Source organism: Carettochelys insculpta, chromosome 5 (genome assembly GCF_033958435.1).
Source record: "Carettochelys insculpta isolate YL-2023 chromosome 5, ASM3395843v1, whole genome shotgun sequence".
In the NCBI taxonomy this organism is placed as follows: Eukaryota; Metazoa; Chordata; order Testudines; family Carettochelyidae; genus Carettochelys; species Carettochelys insculpta.
In genome coordinates, this window is record NC_134141.1 from 99,937,479 (window position 1) to 99,962,535 (window position 25,057).

The 25,057-nt window shown below is 41.4% G+C and overlaps 1 protein-coding gene across 1 annotated transcript in view; it reads left to right on the forward strand.

The window, feature by feature from the left end:
• HCN1 (hyperpolarization activated cyclic nucleotide gated potassium channel 1) overlaps nt 1-25,057 on the forward strand; it is a 267,708-nt gene that overhangs the window by 198,715 nt on the left and 43,936 nt on the right. Inside the window, exon 5 of the mRNA XM_074994298.1 lies at nt 19,109-19,255. Coding sequence (XP_074850399.1) covers nt 19,109-19,255 — 147 coding nt within the window. The remainder of the gene's footprint in view (nt 1-19,108; nt 19,256-25,057) is intronic.

Below are 25,057 nucleotides of genomic sequence, written 5' to 3' on the forward strand. Positions count from 1 at the left end.
GTCTGGGTGCTACACACCCATGATTAGAGAGAGGTAGGATTTAAGCCTAAAGTAAAGTTAATAAATGTCTAGTTAATTTGTTCAGTTTCTTTTCTTTTTGCTTTTCATGTGTGTGTGGGGAGGAATGAGGCTCATTTTAATTTTCATGCACCCATGAAAAAAATACCTAGACTGAACACAGCAAAATGTGCCCACCACACAAACTGGGGATCATTTAGAATCATAGGGCTGGAAGGGACCTCAGGAGGTCATCTAGTCCAGCCCCCTGCTTCAACCAGGATCAACCCCCCACTAAGTCATCCCAGCCTGGACCTTGTCAAGCCAGGACTTAAAAACCTCGAGGGATGGAGAATCCACCATGTCCCTAGGCAACGCATTCCAATGCTTCACCACGCTCCTGGTGAAGTAGTTTTTCCTAATATCTAATCTACACCTCTTCCTCTTCAACTTCAGACCATTGCTCCTTGTTCTACCATTTGGGTAAAAGCAATCAGTTCCCTGCCCACTTTCTCTTTTTTTTGGCTCCCAGCTGGCCTGCTGACAGGCCCCTCTGAAGTGCTGTGGCAGTGCCGCTGTGCCACTGTGTGTGGCTGTGAAGGAGTGGGGGAGGAGGGGAGCACTGAGGTCCATGTGGCCCTGAGGGCTGAATTCTCTAGGCCCCATCCCTCCTGGCATGCAGAGCCAGGCCTCCCTTTACACCTTGCTCTGGGGCCTGCGACGGCTGTTGGCCCTGCTGGTTACCAACAAGGGGGCCAGCTAGTGCCAGCTATAGTGCTTGTGATGGGAACAGTTGATTTCTGGTAACCGAGCTGATACCACCAGATCACTTGACAATAGGCTTCTGAACAAATGGTTGCAAGTGTCCATCACCACTTCCTTACTCAGTTTGTTTTCTGGAAATGTCTATTACCCTCTGTCTGCTCGAAGCAGTGATTGTCTGTAGCGTTTGCTGCAGTCTACCACATTGCTTCTGTAATGTCTGTGGAAAGTAAATTCGGCACCTGGTAAGATGCGTTTAGGAAAAATTTGCATGCTAAATTGGCATCTTGCCCTGCTCCAGTTATCTTAAGAAGCAATGTGAAAGTAGTAACTGTCTGTGAATGCTAGAAAGGGAATAATTAGTTCAGATTCAATTAAATTACTTTCTAACCACAGTTAAATACTTGTGTTAAAAAAGAAAAATGAATGGCTTATTAGGACGGTAAGTTTAATGAAAAAATATGGCTGTGTTCTGAGTATCTGAGCTAACATTAAGGGGTAAATCTTGTTCTCCCTTTTAGGTGTATTGAGGTTCCTGCCTGCAAAGAATTGACAGTGTTCTGTTGCATGAAGGAAAACAGAATCTGAGCAGTCAGAATGTGTGCATTCTGTGTTTTGTGGATTTTAGCTCTGATGGGGATTTCCATGTAACACCATAGCTGCGTCTACACGTGCACGCTACTTCGAAGTAGCGGCAGTAACTTCGAAATAGCGCCCGTCACGTCTACACGTGTTGGGAGCTATTTCGAAGTTGAAATCGACGTTAGGCGGCGAGACGTCGAAGTCGCTAACCCCATGAGGGGATGGGAATAGCGCCCTACTTCGACGTTCAACATCGAAGTAGGGACGTGTAGACGATCCGCGTCCCGCAACATCGAAATAGCGGGGTCCTCCATGGCGGCCATCAGCTGGGGGGTTGAGAGATACTCTCTCTCCAGCCCTTGCGGGGCTCTGTGGTCACCGTGGGCAGCAGCCCTTAGCCCAGGGCTTCTGGCTGCTGCTGCTGCAGCTGGGGGTCCGTGCTGCATATACAGGGTCTGCAACTAGTTGTTGGCTCTGTGTATCTTGCACTGTTTAATGAAAGTGTGTCTGGGAGGGGCCCTTTAAGGGAGCGACTTGCTGTTGAGTCTGCCCCGTGACCCTGTCTGCAGCTGTGCCTGGCTCCCTTATTTCGATGTGTGCTACTTTGGCGTGTAGACGTTCCCTCGCTGTGCCTATTTCGATGTTGGGCTGAGCAACGTCGAAGTTGAACATCGACGTTGCCAGCCCTGGAGGACGTGTAGACGTTATTCATCGAAATAGCCTATTTCGATGTCGCAACATCGAAATAAGCTATTTCGAAGTTGGGTGCACGTGTAGACGTAGCCCATAAGTCGGATTTTGGTAGTGGGGTAGAATCAGTGGGTCCATTATTACGTAAATCAAGCAGTCGTGTCAATGCTGCACAGGACGGGAGCAGATGTTACATAGGTTATTCCAACCCTAAATATAAAATAGAAACTGTACAGGGTAGCCTTTTAAAAAGTAAAGTGAAAATCAGTGGTACTTAGCTTCCTAAGTCACTTTTGCAATTTTCAGAATTTTACCTAGAGTCTCTTGTAGCGTGGGAAGGTGGATATCTCCCATCCCTCCCCCAGATAAACTTCCACCAAATACTCAGACAGTCCACTGAATACACAATCTGAGGATAAATTATTTTGTTTTACGTAACGACATAAACTTTGCATAAGAAGAAGTCCAATGCTGCACCAGTCAGGCAATACTTCTTTAGTTGATGAAAAGTGTCTTTAATCAGTACACATTTTTGCTGATGTTTCACTGAATTTTTACAGTTCATTGTGGAGCTCTGTATCAGGAGGCCTAGCACAAACACAGCTATTCCAGTGAGGTAGGCATAATACATGTTTCCTTTCACTTCTAACTGGGATTCAAGACACGCATGCAGTTACTACATTAACTGTGTGATGGACAGTGATTGCAGTGAGGTGACAAAACTGTGGAGATCTGTACACCAGGAATCTGACAGATATATTTAGTGGACCTGGATGGAGGGCGAAATGGAGCACTTAATAAGACCCAACAGTTCCACAATCCTGGCAATCAGATTAGAGACAAGAATGGGGAGGTAACACCACCCCCTTTGTAAATTGTGCTGTTGTATATGCAAATACACACAGGGGCTGTTTCTTCTCTCACTTACAACCCTGTAAGTGAATGATTCTTTGAAAGACACTGGGCATATCCTGGTGTAAATCCAGTCTAAATGAGAAACAAATCTAGTCCTCTGAGTGAAAGTGACATGAGCAAATTTAATCCAAAGTATGCTAAATAGTCAGTAGTATTGTCTGTATATTTTTCCCCTCTATTCCCTGCCCTCTAGGATGCAGATACTGTTTTTTTCTTCTTCTTTTTTTTTTTTTCAATCTCAGGTAAGTTTAAAATTATTTGATGTGGACACAGTAAAAGAAACACTTAAAATGTTCTAAAAATCTCTGGGCCTGCTGTGCATGTCAGTCTCTTTCTAAAGTGCTGCTTCCTCCTCTTTCTGAGAATCAAGTCCAGTTGAGTTGTGCAGACACTCTCTTTATATAAATTAGATTATCAAGTGAAGAAACAGAAAAGTATATATTGCATCATAGTAAAGGAAAGCCGTGTCTACACGTGCACGCTACTTCGAAGTAGCGGCACTAACTTCGAAATAGCGCCCGTCACAGCTACACGTGTTGGGCGCTATTTCGATGTTAACATCGACGTTAGGCAGCGAGACGTCGAAGCCGCTAACCCCATGAGGGGATGGGAATAGCGCCCTACTTCGAAGTTGAACATTGAAGTAGGGCACGTGTAGATGATCCGCGTCCCGCAACATCGAAATAGCGGGGTCTGCCATGGTGGCCATCAGCTGAGGGGTTGAGAGACGCGCTCTCTCCAGCCCCTGCGGGGCTCTATGGTCACCGTGTGCAGCAGCCCTTAGCCCAGGGCTTCTGGCTGCTGCTGCAGCAGCTGTGGATCCATGCTGCAGGCACAGGGTCTGCAACCAGTTGTCGGCTCTGTGGATCTTGTGTTGTTTAGTGCAACTGTGTCTGGGAGGGGCCCTTTAAGGGAGCGGCTTGCTGTTGAGTCCGCCCTGTGACCCTGTCTGCAGCTGTGCCTGGCACCCTTATTTCGATGTGTGCTACTTTGGCGTGTAGACGTTCCCTTGCAGCGCCTATTTCGATGTGGTGCTGCGCAACGTCGATGTTGAACGTCGACGTTGCCAGCCCTGGAGGACGTGTAGACGTTATTCATCGAAATAGCCTATTTCGATGTCGCTACATCGAAATAAGCTACTTTGATGTAGGCTTCACGTGTAGACGTAGCTGAAATCAGCAAGAGACCTTGAAAGGTCATCTGCTCCTTCATCCTGACGCTGAGGCAGGACCAAGGATATTTAGACCATCCCTCAGAGGTATTGTCTAACCTTTTGTGTTTGCCATGTTATTTTTCCACCAAAAAATTGGGTAGTTAAAGTCCCGCATTACTATCAGGTCACATGAATATGCCCAGCTAATTACACAATCAGTTATTGATTCAGGATTATTGAATACTAATATTCTGTTTAACATTAGGTAATCCGTCCATTGGCCAAAATCTATATTAACAAAACTATTTTGAAAAAGTGAAAACAGCAGACATTAATATAAATCATAGTTTATTTGCTGATAACTCCCCCCCCCACACACACAAGAGGGAAATTTGCCAAGGAAATTACTCATTATGATTGTTTTATCAGCTGTAGTCTGAATGTGCTGTTTGGGTATGAATAATGGGATATATGGACTTTAATTAAATTAGTTTTTACAAAGTGTTTCAACAGTGTGGTTATTGTAAGATACTTTCATTCAAGGTAGTCAGTAAAAATGCTAATCATTCTTTCCCATTTTGTAGCCTTCAGATTTAATTTTACAAATCTTCTCTTATTCATTAAATAATATATTTTAATGAGTGCAGTTGGTTATGTCGGCTTTCAGAAAAACAAAACTGTTTTCCTTATTGTTCCTGTTGCTGAATACATTTTCCCTTTTTATTCAACTTGTGCTCTAAAAATTATAGTGGCTGCTATTGCGGGTAATGGGTCAGTGAATGAAAGACCGTGATGAAAATATTAAAATTTAAAAATTAATGCCATGTGTTCTTCTGGTAATTCTAAGAGTCGTATTTGAAGTTTTAAAATGTCTCAATCATATGCTTTCTAAAAGCAGGCTAGTCAAGCTTTAATTAAATATAAAAAAACTTAAAGAAGTTACAAATGTTTCAGTGAGCTGTAACTGAGAATTTGATTTTGAAACCAGTTTCATTTTGGATTAATGGTTGATGTTTTCTGAAAATGAACTTTCCTTCTTTCACTGCTATTTACTTACCAAGGCCATTTGCAAATACTGTACTAATTACAACGTTCTTCACCAAAATATTCAATCATGTATGAAATTGAAACATTCCAAGTGTTAGAAAGAGGTGTTGGAAAGATAGCAATTAAGTTATTTAGTAGAGCTGGGAGCTTTAATAGAAAATAGTTGTATTACTCGAGATACTGATAACAAGACATAGAGCCTTTCCCTTGAGTTGCCAGTTCAACATTGCTTTATCATCTGCTCGCACTTTGAAGGCAGGGGGGTGATAGAAGAGTTCCTCAAGTACCTATATCATGGTTGGTATTAACTGACAGCATATTCAGTGTAGATAGCAAATTTCCATCAAAATGTTTTTGTCAGATAATGCAGTTTGTGTAAAACTGAAATTTTCCATGAGAAAATGAGGATTTTCACTTTTTTTTTTAGATTTACTTACAGAAAAATAAAACTTTCCTTTGTTTTTGTTTCTTGAACTGAATCAAACTAAGTTCTTGAGCTGCCAAAATGCTTCATGCATCTGTAGTTCAAACATCCTCATTCACTCTCTGCTGGACTGCTTGGTAAAATTATATCTCCCTTGATGCATCACAATCTGCTGTCTGGTTGAACTGCTCTAGAGCATCACTGAAGATGTAATCAAGGTAAAGAACCTCTACAGTAGAAGAGAATGGAGTAACGGAGCACAAAAACAATGCATATAAGGTACTTCAGTTATTTCAAAAAATGAGCCTTTATTTTGAAATACCTATCCTGTAGGTAGTCCGTTGTGTCCAACGATGATGTCTTGAGCTTGCACAGGCTCATCGGTTGTGGATTCGCATGTGGCTGAGGAGTCCAACCTTTGAACGGCATGGGCGTTCACAGTGGGGGCAAGTGAATTGTACTGGCTCTGGTGGTGTGGCTGCCACTGTTGCTTTTTAACTCTCATGAGCATCAGTGAGGTGTACACATTGCTGCTCTTCAACGTTGTCATATGCGTGTTGTATGAGAGCATGCCAGGCTCTTTGGTCTTTGCGTGCTGCTCCAGCTGAACTGGTTTTAAACCAGCATGAGCAATGTTGGCCTTCACGCAGTCTTTATACCTCTTGCGAGGTCTACCTTGATTCCTTTTGCCCTGGGAGAGTTCACCGTAGAGGCGTTGCTTAGGGATTCTTGACTCCTCCATTCGTATGACATGCCCTGTCCAGCGAAGCTGGGCTTTCAGAATCATGTCTTCGATGCTCGTTGTTCCTGTTCTGTCCAGGACTTCCAGGTTCATAACTCTGTCCTGCCATCGAATGTGCAGTATTGACCTCGGGCTCTCAGACGTCCTAGTTCCCAGCTGGCCTGGAAGATTCTGGCACTGATTTCTTTGTCAAGGGAGCCATCATTGGCTATCACACTGCCAAGGTACTTGAACTCCTCAACAGTTTTTAACTCTGTTCTTTCAATAAAGATTGAAGCAGTGAGAGCAGCTGATCCTGGAGCAGGTTGAAACAGTACCTCGGTCTTTCCTAGGCTGATGGTCAAACCAAAGAGGCAAATGGCATCAGCAAACTTGTTGACAATGAATAGATTCTTTGTGTGCTATAAATGCAGAGTCATCAGCAAAAAGGGGCTTCAAGGATGAGCCTCTCAAACATCTTGTTTTTAGCATTCAGATGACGAAGGTCAAAAAGTGACCCATCAAGTCTGTATCTCATGTAGACTCCATGGTCCAGGTCCCTAACTGCGCGGCTGAGGACACACGTGAAAAAGATGTTGAATAACACTGGGACCAGCATGAGCCCTTGCTTCGCACCATTGGATATTTCAAATCTGGATCTGAGGACTCGCCATTTGAAAGAACAAAGCCAGTCATGTCATCATGGAACAGGCATATGAGGTTAACAAGGCAGCCAAGTTTTGACAGGATAATCCACTTCTCTGTTGACGGTGTCAGACACCTTGGTCAGGTCTATAAAGACAGCGTACAGATCTAAGTTCTGCTCTATGCACTTTTTCTGGACCTGACGAACAGCAAAGATCTCATCAATGGTGCTGTGGCCTGGGTGAAAACCACACTGTGCCTCTGGTAGGTTCTCCTGTGAGATGCTGGTGATCAGACGGTTGAGGATGACTCAAGACAAGATCTTCCCAGCAGTACAGAGAAGGGGGATGCCCCGGTAATTTCCACAGTCAGCTTTCTTGCCCTTGTTCTTGAAGAGCGAGATGATTGTGGCATCCTTAAAGTCTTTGGGCATGTCTTCTTCTTCCCAGATGCTGATCAAGATGTTGTGAAAGGCTTCAAGTGACACCCCAATAACTATCCTAGTGTCTATACAATGCAACCACTATAATTTCGAAATAGTGATTGGTTTATTTTGAAATTGGTAGACCTCATTGCATTAGGAATAGTGTCTATTTGAAAATAGCTATTTTGAAATAGGGGCTGTTCAGAATAAAGTCAGTGGCTGTATTTAGAAATACAGTGTCTACACACATAGAGCCTGTCGCAAAATACCTAAGTGCTATTTTGAAGTGCATTTTGGCTGTGGCTACACTATCCCCTGCCTTTCAAAAGGAGGATGCTTATGAGCCACTTTGGCAGATGCTAATGAGGCACTGCTGTGAATATGCAGTGCCTTATCAACATAATGGTGGCCATGTGCATTTCAAAAGTGCTGTTTTCAAAACACATGCTGCTGGTATAGACAGGGGCCTTTCAAAAGGACCCCTGGACTTTGAAAGCCTCTTCTTACCATTGGGTTTTTGGAAGAAGGGGCTTTTGAAATCAGGGGGATCCCTTCAAAAGGCCCCTGCCTACACCGGCGGTGTGCATTTCGAAAGCAGCACTTTCAAAACACACCCAGCCGCCATTATGCTTGTGAGGTGCTGCATATTCACGGCAGCACCTCATTAGCATCTGCCAAAGTGGCTCATTAGCATACCCCTTTCGAAAGGGGGTCTAGTGTACCACGTCCTTTGTGTATAGCAGCAGTATTTTGAAATAAACTATTCCAGAACAGCTTATTTCAAAATAAGGCTGCTGTGTCAACATATTCTGGGGCTACATCTACACTGCAGTGATCTTCCAAAAGAAGTTCTTCCAGAAGATCTCTTCCAAAAAAAACTTCTTTCAAAAGAGTACGTCCACACCCAAAAAAGCGGATTGAAAGATTAATCCACTCTTTCGACAGAGAGAATCCACACAGCCCCAACTCTTTTGAAAGAACAGGCCAGGGATCAAAAAATCCGAGGTCATGAGGGTCAGTTTTTCACTAAAAGGGCCCATGGACTGTCTACACTTGCTTTTATTTGAAAGAAGCTTTTGAAAGGGAGCACTCTTCCTGATCTGGGAGCGGAAGAGGGCTTCCAGAAGAAGAGCTGTGTTCTTTCAATTTTGGATCAAAAGAGCACATTTTGTATGAGGACGTTTGGCACGTTCGTTCAAAAAAAGCCTGATTTTCTGAAAAAACTTGCTTGTGTAATCACAGTCTAAGTGAGCCAAAATGAAATGATTAGCCATTTCTAAATCATCTTTTTCTGAGCTTCCCACTCTATGAAAAATTTATACTTAAACATTTTCTCCCAATTTGGGATGAAAAGCAATGTGATATTTAAATTTCCTGTGGGAGGTAAATTCTGATTTTTGACCAACCCTCATAAACAGTGAAGTCAAGCACTTAATGAGCACAGAGACTGAAATCCATTTTTTCCAGCAAAAACTGAGACAACATTTTACCGCAGGGAAGAGAGTTGTATTGATTTCATGTTGTATTGGTTCTGTGGCAAAAGAGAGGACTTCAGTTTCCTGGATTCCAAACCAGAGACCTTTTACAAGATCTAATATTAACACCAGAAAGTTGTTAAAACTAAGCATTACAGTATTGGTATAGCGTGTTTATAAAAACACATTACTGAGGTATGTCATATGTCATTCAGAATGGTAAAAATTTGAAAAATCTGAAAATACTTTGTTTTTTTTTAATATTTTTGTCATTCCCTGTTCAAGACAAGACTGTTATAGAAATATCAGACAAGACTGCAAGTTAAAATACAGTTCAGCAGTCATCTCAGGCCAGATAGGCACTGGGCAGATTAGGAAAAAGGAGGAAAGGCTTTGTCATGTTTTATTAAAAATAAATCTGCACTTATCTAAGTAGTTCTGTGGATCCTTGCAGTCCTCATTTCACCGAGTTGCAACCAGACTAGCTACGACTGGCTTAATGAAATCCTGAGATGAACCCAATTACTGTGCCTCTGTGGTTAAGACTGTTATCTACAATTCAGTATAAGCTGTTTTTTTGAAACATGAAAATATAAGTGACTTGCAACTGATACTTGACATATGAAGACCTTAATGGCCATGTTCTCTCTAATTTTTATGTCCGTGGCCAGTCGTGCCTGACCAATCTGATTAGCTTCTACAACAAGGTAAGAGGCTCTATGGACATGGGGAAGATGTGATATACCTTGACTTCAGCAAAGCTTTTGATACAGTCTCCCGTAACATTCTTGCCCATAAGTTAAGGAAGTATGGATTAGATCCATTGACTATAAGATGGATAGAAAGCTGCCTTGATGTTTGGGCCTGATGGGTAGTGGTCAATGGCTTGATATCTGGGTGGCATCAGTTTCAAGTGGAGTGCCACAAGGCTCGGTTCTGAGGACGGTGTTGTTCAACATCTTTATTAAGGACCTGAATGAGGGACTGGATTGTGCCCTCAGCAAATTTTCAGATGACACTAAGCTAGGAGAGAGGTAGATAGGATCCAGAGTGACCTGGATAAATTGGAGGATTGGGCCAAAAGAAATCTGATGTGGTTCAAAAAGGAGAAGTATAGAGTCCTGCACTTGAGATGGAAGGATCCCAAGCATTGTTATAGGCTGGGGACCAACTGACTAAGCAACAGTACAGCGGAAAAGGACGTAGGGGTTATGGTGGGGGAAAGGCTGGATATGAGTAAACCATGTGCCCTTGTAGCCAAGAAGGCTAACGGCATATTAGGGTACATTAGGAGGAGCATTTCTACCAGATCTAGAGAAGTGGTTGTTCCCCTCTATTCGGCACTGGTGAGGCCACATCTGGAATACTGTGTCCAGTTGTGGGCCCCCCCAGTAGAGAAAGGATGTGGACGTTCTGGAGCAGGTTCAGCGAAAGACAGCAAAAATGATTAAGGGGCTGGAGCACAAGACCTATGAGGATAGGCAGAGGGATTTGGGCTTGTTTAGTTTACAGAAGAGAAGACTTAGGGGTGATTTAATAGCAGCCTTCAACTTACTGAAGGGAAACTCTAAAGAGGAGGGTGAGAAACTGTTCTCAGTGGTGTCAGATAGCAGAACAAGGAGTAATAGTCTGAAGTTGAAGGAGAGGTATAGGTTGGATATTAGGAAAAACTACTTCACCAGGAGGGTGATGAAGCGTTGGAGTGCGTTGCCTGGAGAGGTGGTGGATTCTCCTCCAGGTTCAGTGAAGGGCAACAAAAATGATTAAGGGGCTGGAGCACATGACCCCCATGAGGAGAGGTGAGGGATTTGGGCCTGTTTAGTTTACAGAAGAGAAGACTGAGGGGTAATTTAATAGCAGCCTTCAACTTTCTGAAGGGAAGCTCTAAAGAGGATGTAAAGAAACTGTTCTCATGGGTGTCAGATAGCAGAACAAGGAGCAATGGTCTGAAATTACAGAAGGAGAGGAGTAGGTAGGGTATTAGGGAAAACTACTTCACCAGGAGGGTGGTGAAGCATTGGAATGTGTTGCCTAGAGAGGTGGTGGATTCTTCAGCCCTAGAGGTTTTCAAGTCCTGGCTTGACAAGGTCCTGGCTGGGAAGACTTAGTGGGGGTTGATCCAGCTTGAAGCAGGGGGCTTGACTAGATGACTTCCTGAGATCCCCTCCAGCGTAGGATTCTATAATAATGAATTTTGTAATGTGCACCAGTATAGTGGTTATGCGTAACACATAATGTCTGTATTGGTGCACATCGCAAAACTCGTTCCACCCATGGTTGGTTAGTGGCAGGGAGAGGCTGAGGGTTACAAATGAAGGGGGTCAGGGTTGAGGAGGAGGATTGGAGTGGGGGAAGCTCTGGCTGGTGATGCGAGTTCTGGTGTGTGGTCAGGGATGCAAGGTTTGGGGTGCAGAAAGGAGATAAGGGCTGGGGTGTGGGAGTGGGAGAGTGGGTGCTCCAGATGGGGATGTGGGCTTTATGGTAGATCTGGAGAGGAAGGGTTTTGAAGGGGTGCAGGCTGCCCTGGGGAAAGAAGACTGCCCCCAGCCCTCTCCCACAGCAGAAGCTTGGGAGCAGTTGTGAGAGGTGCCTCTCTACAGTCACAGCATCTCCAGATGGGCCTGGCCAGGAAGGGGTGCCACTCCACTGCTCCAGCCTGTAGGAACTAGGCTGGATGAAGTCAGGAGAGTGGTGTCTCTCTCTGAGTTGGAGCACATCCAGGGAAGCTCCATGCTGGGGCCCACAGGCAGAAGTGCCTTTCCAGGTCCACAGCAGTCCTGTGCTGGGGCCAGAGGGCAAAGGCCCCCACCACCACTCTGAGTCCTTGCACAGGGTCTGCACAGCTGATAAGGAATTAAGCATAAGAGTGCTCCCCATTTTCCTGATTGTCTCTGTTTTAAGTCCATAGAGTTCCTATAAATTGGATTACATCCTTTTCATTTCTAAAAAGCCATAATTAGGAGGACAACTTATTCAAGTTTGAAAAGAGGATGAAATGCTATTACTTGCATTCTGAAGTTGCATAGTAGTTCTTGTCCATTTGATTATTTACTGCTTCTTATTTATGTCATACACGTATAGTCATCTAGATAGAGTGTATATTTTAAATACACAGTTATCCGGGATGCTCATTCTGGAGTATGGGCATGATCAAGACTCATTATATAATGAATGAGAGGCTTATCTTCTATTCTTGTAATCATATATATAATTCATAACTGCCAACGTTCTTGATGTGATGCAGGAGAATGCACATATAAATACTCCCGAAGGAGTAGGATCTTCATATATTTTTTCTTTCTATTTTAATGTTAAACACAAGAAATGAAAGCACAGTCCTCCTATTTTAATGTTACATTGTGCAATCCCAGAAGAGCACATTAATTCAGATTTCTACTATGTACTTAAAGGAGAACTGTACTTTCTTAAACTCCTTCAAGGGCCAGGTTTTCAGTCACTGGCTTCCAGGCAAAGATGGTGCCCTCCCCCCGAAAGCTATAAATCAGTCTCACTTCTTACAAGACACAGAAGGGCCCAAGATTGTGAGCTCAGCCAGTATCAAAAGTCTCATTGGTCAGTTATAGGGAGAACATAAATAACATCATTGTACTGAACTTTTATCCTCGTTGTCAGTTTATATTTTCCAGGGTTTTTCCGTACCTTGATTGCAGTGGCACCGAGAGGCACCGCAGGCCCTGGGGCAAGGCAGGAGGAGGGCCCGGCTCTGCGCTTTGGAAGGGGAGAGGCCAATAGTGGAAGGGGTGGGGCCTATGGCATTCAGGCCTCAGCACCGCCCTGACTACAGTACTGGGGCACCGTCCCTCCCTCACAGCTGTGCACAGCAGTAACAATACATCAAAGGGGTCTAGAGCTCCTGCTGTCACTGGTGTTACTTTGATGGTGGCAGTGGCCAGAGCTCTGGACCCCTCTGAAATGCTGGGCCTGGGCGTATATGTTCCCTTTGCCTCTTTCCCTATCGGTGGTCCTGCTCGGCTGGAAAGAGAGAGAAACTTATTTTAAGGAGGCTATCCTTAGGCTTGTAGTTTATTGGGGTTCTGAAATATGAAGCTTCATGGTGTTCTGTAAGCTTAAAGCCCAGCTGCGGTGACTGTCACTGTTGCTGCATTCTAGCCCCAATTTGTTGAATGGTAGTGGAACATGATGGGTTTGCTACCTTTTTGGATGAAAATAAATTGTAAATGGAAGCTATAAACTTGTTTCTTGTTTTCCGTATCCCACACACACAGGGGTGTGGGTCACTGTCCTATGAAGTCACACCTAGACCACTTTAGCTACGTCTACACGTGAAGCCTACATCAAAGTAGCTTATTTCGATGTAGCGAAATCGAAATAGGCTATTTCGATGAATAACATCTACACATCCTCCAGGGCTGGCAACGTCAACGTTCAGCATCGACGTTGCGCAGCACCACATTGAAATAGGCGCTGCGAGGGAACGTCTACACGCCAAAGTAGCACACATCGAAATAAGGGTGCCAGGAACAGCTGCAGACAGGGTCACAGGGTGGACTCAACAGCAAGCCGCTCCCTTAAGGGGCCCCTCCCAGACACAGTTGCACTAAACAACACAAGATCCACAGAGCCAACAACTGGTTGCAGACCCTGTGCATGCAGCATGGATCCCCAGCTGCCGCAGCAGCAGCCAGAAGCCCTGGGCTAAGGGCTGCTGCACACGGTGACCATAGAGCCCCGCAGGGGCTGGAGAGAGAGCGTCTCTCAACCCCTCAGCTGATGGCCACCATGGCAGACCCCGCTATTTCGATGTTGCGGGACGCGGAACGTCTACACGTGCCCTACTTCAACATTCAACTTCGAAGTAGGGCGCTATTCCCATCCCCTCATGGGGTTAGCGGCTTCGACATCTAGCCGCCTAACGTCGATGTTAACATTGAAATAGTGCCCAACACGTGTAGCCGTGACGGGCGCTATTTCGAAGTTAGTGCCGCTACTTCGAAGTAGCGTGCACGTGTAGACACGGCTTTATAGAGAAAGAATGTCTCCTCTACATCAGTAGTTGAGAGCCAGCTGGCTTTTAGCTCAAATCGTAGTGGCTCATGTTCGAGTCTGCTTGTGAGCAGTGCATAGTATCTTGCTTTGCCATTTTTAATGTGGTGTGTGGGGAAGGATGCATTGCTTTAGGGATTCTGGATTGAGCCTACCCTCACAACCAAAGTTGAAGTAAAAAAGTTATACTCACAACTATGATCAGGAGAGTCTCATATTTGAGTTTCATCCAGCTACAGTTGCTTTGGAGATGAAGTGGGTGCCTAGTCCACTTTCTAAAATATTGATGTTCAAAATGTTCTGAACATAGAAGCTCCCCGTGATTCTCTGCTTACCTTCCTTCTTGTTGCATTGTATATACCTGTTGTGCACAGTAGTAACAGATATACAGATATACACTATCGCCTGCATAGTGTAGTGGTGTTGCAGCTTCTTCCCATTCTTGTCATATGAAGGTTGCAAGCTATGTTGAGCATTGTTAGATTTGGCCCATCAGTTAGTCATTCCCTTTTGGAGTTTAACAGATTGTTTTAGTGTTTGTTTTTACGTCAATTTATAGACGGTTTTTTTTTTATTCTTTTCTAAATATCTGTATAAGCTATTCTCTTTGTATAATTCTTTGACTTCAAAATGGGAGACCATGCTATAAAATATAACTATATTTTGTTCCTTTTGGGGAAGTTTTGTAGATTTTTCTGTTTCTGCCCCTTTTGAATCTTCCACTGTCAACCTATGGTTTATTTTACAGAAAACTTATGTGGCATCTGAAAAATATGTGTGTCAGCAGTGTTCATAATCTGTTAATGTGTTTCAAGGAGCAGGGTCACATTTGTAAACTGGAAAGAGAATAATTTTAATGATAATTTTATCATTTCCTCTGGGAAAATTTTAGAGGAGGCTTTAGTGAGTGTTGAAAATCTAGCCTTCATTTTCACCAAGCACAGAGCACGTGTGATTCAGGTTGGATTTTCAAAAAGCTCATCTCTCATTTATATGCCTAATGTGGAGCTGGGATCCCTTGAAAATCTGTCCACTTATTAATACTTAACTGAGAGCTGTTAAGTGCTGACATTTTGGAAAATCTGGCCCTTATAGTTCAATCCTGAAAAGTGCTCAGTGTTCTATGGTCCAGCAAAGCAAATAAGCATGTGTTTAACAAAATATGTGAGTAGTTCCTTTGACTGCATTGCATGTTCTTCAAGCTAAGCATATGCTTGTCTGTACTTTGTTGGATTGGGGACAGAGTGCTAAGCACTTTGCAGGATGGAGTGCGAGAAACAGATTTTCCAAAATGTCAGCAAACCAGCTGTTCTCATTTAGATATCTAGTAAGCGGTCAGAGTTTCAAAAAAGGCCCACAGGCTTTTAGACATAGGAATGAGAGGTAGGCTGCTTTGAAAATCAACAAAATAAAAAGCAAATACACATACAGACTTGATTTACAACAGTCCATTATGAGGTTTCTTACAGGATCCCTTGAAGTATTTGATGCTTATCACTGTTAAGAACGGATACAGAACAAGATGGTTCTTGGTTTGATCTTGTATGGCAATTCCTATGTTCCTATGTTGCTCTCTTTCATAGACCCCTGCCTTCCCTTCCTCTCACATTTATTCAGGTTGACAAATGCACATCATATCCATCATCTTCCCTTACTCAGTCCTGCAAGGAGATGATAATTGAGGACAGAACAATCAGTTTGTGTGCAATAACATAGTGATTTTCAAAGAGGGAGGGACACGTACTCCAGAGGTGCACAGCATCTTCCAAGGGGCACCTCAGTTCATCTAGCCATCTGCCTAGTTTTACAATGCTACATAGAAAGTATTAACAGAGTCAGTACAAACAAAAATTTAGTACAATGACCAATTTTTACTATTCATTATACTATACTCTGAGATGTAAGTGCAAAATTATTTATTTTTATAATTATGTTAATCATTAAAAGGAGAAAGTATCAGTTTTTCAATAATAGTGTGCTGATACATTTGTACTTTTATGTCTGATTTTATAAGTAAGTATACTTTAAGTGAGTCAAAACTTGGGGTTCACAAGCAAAATTAGACTCTTGAAGGAGGTACAGTATTCTGGAAAGGTTCAGTCACTGCAATAAGTTACACTTGAATCTTACAAGGAATTTTGCACCAAAGCAAATTAAATTTTGTTCTAGCTTCAAAAGATTTGTGATACATTACTTCTGCCCTTTCAACTTTCTATCAGCACAGGCTGGGCAGGCTCTTCACTTCTCAGAATCAAAAGCAGAAGGTATTATTGCACACTGGAGTCTTTTGACCAAAAGACTATGAGATATAGTGATGATTAAAGTAGCTAATGACAGTCTAGTAGGCAGAGCATACCCCATTTTTCTTTGCCTTACCCTATGGAATGTTTGTAAGTTCTGTTAGAAGCCAGTTGGTCAATAGGGAGGAGTTGTTGAGAGTTGAGTGAAGCTATAATAGTAAACTCAGATGAATCAACACTTTTTTAAAGTGATACTCAACAAAGCTGCAGATTCACCTGTTACTGTTCATCAACTCATACTTAGAGATGGGCAAAACTCGTGACACTAGTGCGTTTGATCTTTATCTCAAACTAGTTTTGTGTATACAAAATCAATGAGAAATTATTAACTTCTTACTCCTGTAATATAACCAAATGGTGTCTTTCCCTTAGGATATTTCAATTGACGGTGCAGTTGCTTCATATAGTTTTAATGAAAACTAGAGCAAATATTTTTAAATCGTAATTCAGCTGAACAAAAATACCAGAAACCTGGGTTTGTAATGAAAGAGAAGGCTGTGCTATTAATTAGCTGACACAACTTTATGACATATTTTACGGTTGATGACTCTATATGAATCTTTTTGCTGTTTTCCCCCTCTGTTCCCTTTTAACTCCGTTTCACACCTTTTTTCTACTGAACTGAATATGATGTTCCCTAGAAACATCTGAACTTAACTCAAACTGCTAATATCTATGAGTGACAAGCTAAGCACTCAAATATTATCAATATTTAGCCCCTACCCCACCCACAAAATCACAAGATTGGCTCAAATCATGAAAATCTTCAAAACAATAAATCTTAAGTTCTTTTTACTTACTTTCTGTCTATGAAGTTTTAGGATTCAAGCATTAAAACTGTTCTCCACATCATGAGAGCTAGAAACTTACTATTTTTCTAAATGAAGGCTAAGGGATTTAAGAAACACGCCTAATAATATAAGTCATGATAAAATTGCAAATGCTGGCAACATATTTAAGAGCATTTGATATTAAATAGTTTCTACTGATAATACTACATGCCTAACACCACAAAAGAGGTAGTGTTTTCTAGTGGATAGTGCAGGAAACTGGCAGTCTGAAGTCAAAAATTTTATTTGACTCTCCCACTGACACATTGAAAGACCTTGGGCAGATCAGTTAACTGCTTTGTGCCTCAGATTACCATTTTGTCAATGTGTGTGAATATTATAATACCTACTTCACCTGGGGCATTGTATAACTTAATTAATGTAAAAATACTTTGAGGCCCACTGGTAGACAAGCACTCTATACCTTGAAAATATCATTTGCTTTATTATTTCTGTCTCCATAAAATTATCATGTGGTAAGCACAATCAAGTAGAAAGTAGAGCAGATTTGTGTGGAGAAAATTCCCACTGATATACAAATTACTGCACTAATGAAGGTGAATAGTGTGATTAATGACAAACAAATAGTTGTTAGTATCAATGTTCTCTTCTTCAAGGTTGCTTGCATTTGTGAAAGATTTCTCTGCAATATCTATTCTGAGTGTTTCTGACTAGCATACATTTTTAGCTACTGCAAAATGTTGAGAGTTCATTTTTGTTAACATTACTGAAATATAACATTTGAAAATTTCAGTCTGTAGATAAATTGCAACCAATCTGTAAGATAGCTCAGTCTGATTATTTTTAATTGGTAACTGATTTACAGTGGCTATGAACAGAACTCAGCTCTATGGCTCCACTTTCTATGGGGCAAACCAGATGTGAGCACGCAGCCTGAGTCTCACAGATGGGTGTTTGAATATTTATTTCAAATAAAATGGGAAGGAGTCCTTCCTCTGCAAAATGGAAGTGCAGAAAGAGAGGCTAACCTAGACTAGTGCTGTAGCTAACCTAGACACGCTGCAGAGCTGTTAACCCCTCACAAAGCTAGTCACCAGATGATGCCGGGAGAGAACATTGCGTGTCTAGACCCATCAAATCATGCAAAGCAAAAACTGATTCCGGGATCTGTGTGCATGCCCTAAGGAAGTTGCGCATGCAGGCTCAAGATTAGTACCATATTTAATGGAAAGGCTATGTAAGATGTATTCACTTCTAATTGCATTATAGTGCTACTATAGTTGGAGACGCCATAGACATCACAATGAAGGCTGTGTTGGATTTTTTCATTTAAAGCACAGTTAAGATCACCAATTTAGCCTGAAAATACACAGGAATAAAAAAATTAATGTGACCTCTTAGAAAAAAGTAAGCAATGTTTCTAGATAGTTTTCATCCTCTTTAACCTTCAAGCTTCCCCATCTCCTGTCACCTCAGACTATCACTCAGTGCCTCTGTCCCTCTTTCTGACTGCAATCACCTGTCAGGAAATACTTTTGACAGGACCTTTTGAAAGCTGAGAACCAAATGAGTTGAAATGGCTTTCCATATCCGAAATTCAATTTGGTGTCCAACTAGCCTGTTTTGTTTTCACTTCTAAGGCAGACTAATGGTCTTCCTCGGAATCACCTTATTGTTAATCCCCTTTGAAAATTATCCTTATTATAGCTGAGTCACCAAGTGGCCACACTGTGTTTGCTGTTTAGCATGTTTATTTGTTAAAATGTTACAATTCAGATTTGTTTAATTTGATCATTTTAAAGGGAAATTTATCTGACTCTTTTGACAATGGTCAACTCTTCCCACGACTCAATTGTTTTTTTTTCTGACTTGCCTTTTTTGAGTATGCAAGGATACTTTGTTAGCCCTCAGACCTTAACAATAACTTTTTATATCAATCATCAGCGTTTGGAATCAACAACTTTATAGGTGCTGTCCCCTCTCTTCCATGGGTATATTGTGTTTCTTTGTGTGTTAGAAGCTTTTCAACATTTGTATTTGCTTTACTTTAAGCAACTGCATGAATTAGGTTTCGTTTTACAGGTGCTTTAGATTGTAAAAGAGTAATGGGCTGAATCTTTTATTGACTTTCTTCTTCATTTTCTATTTTTTTCCTAGTACAAACAAGTGGAACAATACATGTCATTTCACAAGTTACCTGCTGACATGCGCCAAAAAATCCATGATTACTATGAACACCGTTACCAAGGCAAGATCTTTGATGAGGAAAATATTCTCAATGAGCTCAATGATCCCCTTCGGGAGGTAAGACAAAAACAAACAAAAAATAGTTCTACTTGATGTGGAAAGGCTTTTCCTCCTTGCCATGGGAAATTTCTAGGCTAAGGGGAAAAACCGGTTTCTATGACCGTTCTGTACCATTTTAATCTCTTTAGGTTATTCTAGTACACATGACACTAGGGTATCTGAACACCTATCCATGAACAGCAATGTATGAATAGGAACAGAAGTCTGATGCTAAGCTGCTGCATAAATTGCAAAGGCAAAAAACTGGTCAACTGCCAGCGTTCATTGATGTATCCCATGTATTGTTGTAGCCTGTATTTGACCATGCAAGACTGTTAGGACAAGAAAAACATATTTACTCTCCTGTTCAGACTATTCAGGGCTGCTCAGATTGTGTCACCAAAGAAAGCAAAGCGGACACGGGATATTTACTTGATACCCTCCTCTGCAAGAATATTGGTAGGATGGGGTAAAACAGGTGGACAATGGAAAAGCCTTGGTACTACCTTTCCTACGTAAAATGGGCAGGAGAGGAGCAGTTTATTATCAATTAATAATAATTAATAATAACTTACATAGCATTTTTCATCAATAGAGCTCAAAGTGCTGTACAAAAGAGGTCAGTTTCATTATCCCCATTTTAGAAATAGGGAAACTAAAGCATGGAGTTGTGACATCATTTGCCCACAGCCACACTCAAAGTCAGTGGAAGAGCTTGGAATAGAAGTCAGTTCTCAATTCATGGTGAACAGGCCTCCTCTTGGAAGTACAGCTGTGCTGCACAAAAGTGCAATCAAACCCATTGTGGCTGCAAAAAAGAATGAAAAAAAGACCTTTCTTTGTTGGAGGATATGGTCTGTCTTGGCGCTTTTTAAAATCTTTCATGGGGAAGGGGTTGGGAGTTTCTGTGGAAGGAAGTATTGAGTGGGGAGAAAGAAAGGTCTAACTCATATTAACCATGATGTATATTTAACAATTATTTAGATAAGTCCCTGTGTCATGTATTCCTCTCCTTGATGGTAAGTCATTGTCAAGCTATTCAAGTGTGTGTGTGTCATCATAACACTCTCTAGTGGCTGCTGGCTCCAAAGATTGCCTTTTAAGAGTATAGAATGGGGGAAAACAGCAGGAGAGAGAGAAAAAAGGGAAGAGGAAGGAATGACAGAGGGCAGAAAATGAATAAGGAATGGGAAGAAAGTAGAGAGAGGAAGAAAGGAGAGAGAACCATTTATTTTTATTATTCTACCATCTTGTGAAAATGTCACTCGTCCCTGTGGGTGCCTTTTAGTATTCCTACCCTGGGATCTATAATACTGAATGTCATAGATCATAACTCACTACAGCAATGGTTCCCAACCTGGGGTCTGTGGAGCCTTAGGGATCCACCAGGGTATTTCACGGGGTCCACGAAAAAAAAAGATAAAATGATCATAGAAAATAAGTTTTAAATAAATTGCAAAGTTGCAATCTGTTATTATTATGAATTGAATATCTCCCAATAATGTTATTAACTGCTGTCCGAAAATCTATGTTGTGGTTTCTTTTTTCATTTAATTAAGTGTACATTAATGAAGTAACTAGATTTGACTTTGATGGGCGTTCACAGTATTGAAAATTTTGGGAACCACTTCACCAAGACTCCTCAGGACAGCTCTACAATTTTGAAAGATGTGTGAGGGATTTTCTTTGGCAAAATTTGCACTAAACAAGACACTTTGGCTATGGTTACACCACAGTGCTCTGTCAGCAGAAGTCACTGTCAGAAGAGATTTCACAACAGAACTACTGTCAACAGAGTGCAGCCATACACAAAAGCCAATCGGAAGAGTGCTCCACTCCTTCAACAGAGCAGCCAGACCACCTGGCCACTCTCTCAGCAAAACAGGCACCTGGCAGCACAGTAGACTGGGCTACCCATTGTTCTGGATGCCCCGTCTGTTGAGAGAAGGCTTCCCCCCAAGAGTGTCCACACAGCTTTTCTTTTTTCGTTGACAGAAGCTGTTGACAAAAGGCGCTCCCCCTCATCTGGGAGTGGCAGCAGGTTGTCCACAGAAGTGCCAACTTTTGTCCATATACTGTCAACAAAATGCATTTTGTGTGAGGATGTTCCATGAGGTTTGTCAACAAACCCACTAGTGTAGCCACAGCTTTCATCTTTTAAAGTTAAAAAAAATATTAAAATTGAATCTTTTCATGGGCAGTGTTTGCTCCTGATATTTTGGGCAAAATAGAAATTACTGAAGTGACCTAGTCCATCACCTTGTCAGTCTATCATTTTTTTTTCCTCTTGAATAGGTATTATAATGATTCACAGAGAGTTAATTAAATAAATGGTTTGTTTTTCCTCTCTAGTGAAGGTAAGTAATTCAGATCTGGCACATCTTTAGAGTAGAAGCTCTGTGTTACCAGCTTCCAGTGTTTACCCAATATTCCCAATACAGTAAACCCTCAAGATACATGCAATCAAGTTGTGTGTGTCTCAGGTTAACATGTCTACCATCCCTGACAGGAGCAAGAAACTGCTCCTGTCAGGAGTGGCAGCCATGAGTGAGGCTGCTGTCCCTGACAGGAGCAGGAAAAAACTGCCCCCACATATCCCCCAGCTGCCTGCTCACCCAACACCCCCTCAAATTTACGTGAAATTCAATTTACATGGAGGTTGCCCAGGATGCAACCTCTGCATAATCGAGGGATTGCTATATAGATGTCATGAGTATCCCAGGCTCTCATTACCACAGCATGCCTGCAGCTGACACAGCAACTTATATGTAATGTGTGGTGCACTCTGATATAATTGCTAAATCTCTCTCAATTATTAGCAGGGAAGCTACATGAGAAGTATGTTGTCAGTTTTATAATGGGTCTCGGTTATAATTTACTCACAAGCATATTCAAATTATGTTATGTTGGATTTTTTTTGCACTTGTTCTTCATTTTATTTGAAGCTCTATTCATGATAAAACAAAAACCACAAATACCCTCTCTTCTGTGCATGAATGAGAGGGGATTTTTTCCCCTTTCTACTCTCCATTCATATTAAGGTACAATAAACTCTTTCATATCCAGCATTCCATAAGCTAGAAATCTCAGATAAGCAGCATTTTAACCAGAAGTAAATTTTAGTTACATTTTCCATTAAGTACAGTATAGTGAAAGTAAATGCAAATAAATACAGCAAATACAGTATAAGTTTACAGTGTACAATACTTCTGTTGTTGATAAATAAAGTAATCTGCATACATTTGTTTCTTAATATCTAATCTTGTTTTTCTTTGGTGTTAAGCATTGCTAGGTATACCTCTATTATCCTGAATATTTGAATATCCAGCAACCTCCTAGACCCGAGGCTGCCAGATATGAAAGACTTTACTATACAAGGTTCTTAACACCTTGGCTATGTCTACACTAGACCCAAACTTCGAAATGGTCATGTAAATGGCCATTTCGAAGTTTACTAATGAAGCACTGAAATACATATTCAGTGCCTCATTAGCATGCGGGCAGCCACGGCACTTCAAAATTGACGCGGCTCGCTGCCGCGTGACTCGTCCCAATGGGGCTCCTTTTCGAAAGGACCCCGCCTACTTCGAAGTCCCCTTATTCCTATGAGCAGATGGGAATAAGGGGACTTCGAAGTAGGTGGGGTCCTTTCGAAAACGAGCCCCGTTGGGACGAGCTGCGCGGCAGCGAGCCGCATCAATTTCGAAGTGCTGTGGCTGCGCACATGCTAACAAGGTGCTTAATATGTATTTTAGCGCTTCATTAGTAAACTTTGAAATGGCCATTTACATGGCCGTTTTGAAGTTTGGGGCTAGTGTAGACACGGCCCTTGACATCTAAATTCCAGATAAAATTATGAAGAAACAAGGAAGTCCAGAAAAAAATATCTAGGCCAGTGATAGTAAACCTATGGTTCATGAGTTGCATGCAGCCTCTTTTGTAGTTGAAATAAGCTTTCGTTTATGCTATTTTTTCAACTTGAAAGGGTCGTATGTAAATTAAATTAAAATCATTGTTTTTGAGAGTTGTAGACATTTGTTCTCTCTGAGGGCTGTATCCCTACCAAACTGTAACTTTTATCTGCAAAACTTTTTAGCTGCAGAATTGTTAACAATGTATTTTAAACATGTCAAGTTTATATTTTTTTAACTCACTACATACTAAAAATGGCACAATCAAGTTTGTTCAAGCTTGAAAAATAACTTTTGGAGAGAGTAAGTAAGTAACATGTTAAGAGTGGAAACTGTTATGAAATGTTAACTATGGAAGTCATTTCCTCTACAATATATGTTGTGATTTCTTTTGTTCTACGTATTGTTTATTAGGAAGATTTCATTTCAGGTGAATACTTCCATCAAGAGCTACATCAATCTTTCAGGATGCACAGTGTCCTAATGAAAATGTAGCTGGTATTCTTGGGAAAATGTCAATGTACAATTAAAGGCTAGAGACCTAAATGGACACAGACATGGTGGTAATAACACTGGCAGAAGCACCCTTCTCAAAAATGATGACAGTATTTTAGTGGTAGCTTTCTCATTCAGCCTTAAAAAATGGCAGAGGAAATGGCTCCTAAGCACTTTGTAAGTAGCGGTAAGATTGAGAGTCTAATGGGAAATGGTTCTCTAGTGTACATTAGGTGTTCCACAATTGTAGAGGGGATACATTTGCCTTGTGTTACATGAGCATGTAATTAAAAACAATGTTGTGCTCACACAGCAATAAAGATTGCATGCAAAGCACAGATAGGATGTATCACAATGTTCTCAAATTGTTATCTGCACAAGAATGAGTCATACAAACCTCTAAAATTACCTTAAATAGATTTTATTAATCTAAACATTTTAATTTTCGGTCTGGCTGCTTAGTGAGTACTTTTTCTCCTTGTGAAATTGAAAAGTTTCTCCTTTTGAAATCTGAAGAAGACAAAAGCTCATTGCCTAGTAATTAAAATGGTTAGTCTTTAAGATGCTACAGGCCTGGGTTTTTTTAGTGAGGCTACAGGACTGGGCTTTTTTTTAATGAAGCTACAGATAACCTGACTCCCCTTGTGACTATTTCCCCTTTTGAATTGTATGATACTTCAGTTTTAGGTTTCCAGAAATCTTATATTTATACATTAGCATACTGGTCACTGTTGCAGGACGGATTATTATCTCTGCAAATAAGTACATATTATAAAGTCATTAATAAAAAAGTCTGGGGAGAGAATATGTCTTGAGAATAGTGGTAGAATCATTGATTAAGAACAAAGTCATCTAACACAAGTTTTTTTTCTTGTTGTTTTGTATTTGGGAGGTTATTGAATTGGGGGAACACTAAATTTTAACTGGAGTTAATTTTGCAGTAAAGACAAGTCTTTGGAATACCAAGTGTGTTGGAGATTGGAACTTAAGGAAAAAGCCTCCTCCCAACTTCTTGCCTATCTTATATACCCTTCTTTCTCTTCCTACCAAGCTCTTCTGCTTTATTGTCATGAATGCCATACTGGTGCTACGAGAACAACAAGAAGTCTCGTGGCACCTTATAAACTAACAGATATTTAGGAGCATAAGCTTTCATGGGCAAAGACCCGCGAAAGCTTATGCTTCAAACTATCTGTTAGTCTATAAGGTGCCACAAGACTTCTTGTTGTTCTCGTAACTACAGACTAACACGGCTACCTCTCTGATACTGGTGCTAGTTACACTGGTTCGTCACTTAAATCAATTTACATCTATTTCTGACTAATTTACATTCAACTTTTGATTTTCCCAACCATTTTTATCACTACTGATTTTGTCCCAGAAACTTCCATGCAAGTTCCTTCAGTTTACTCTG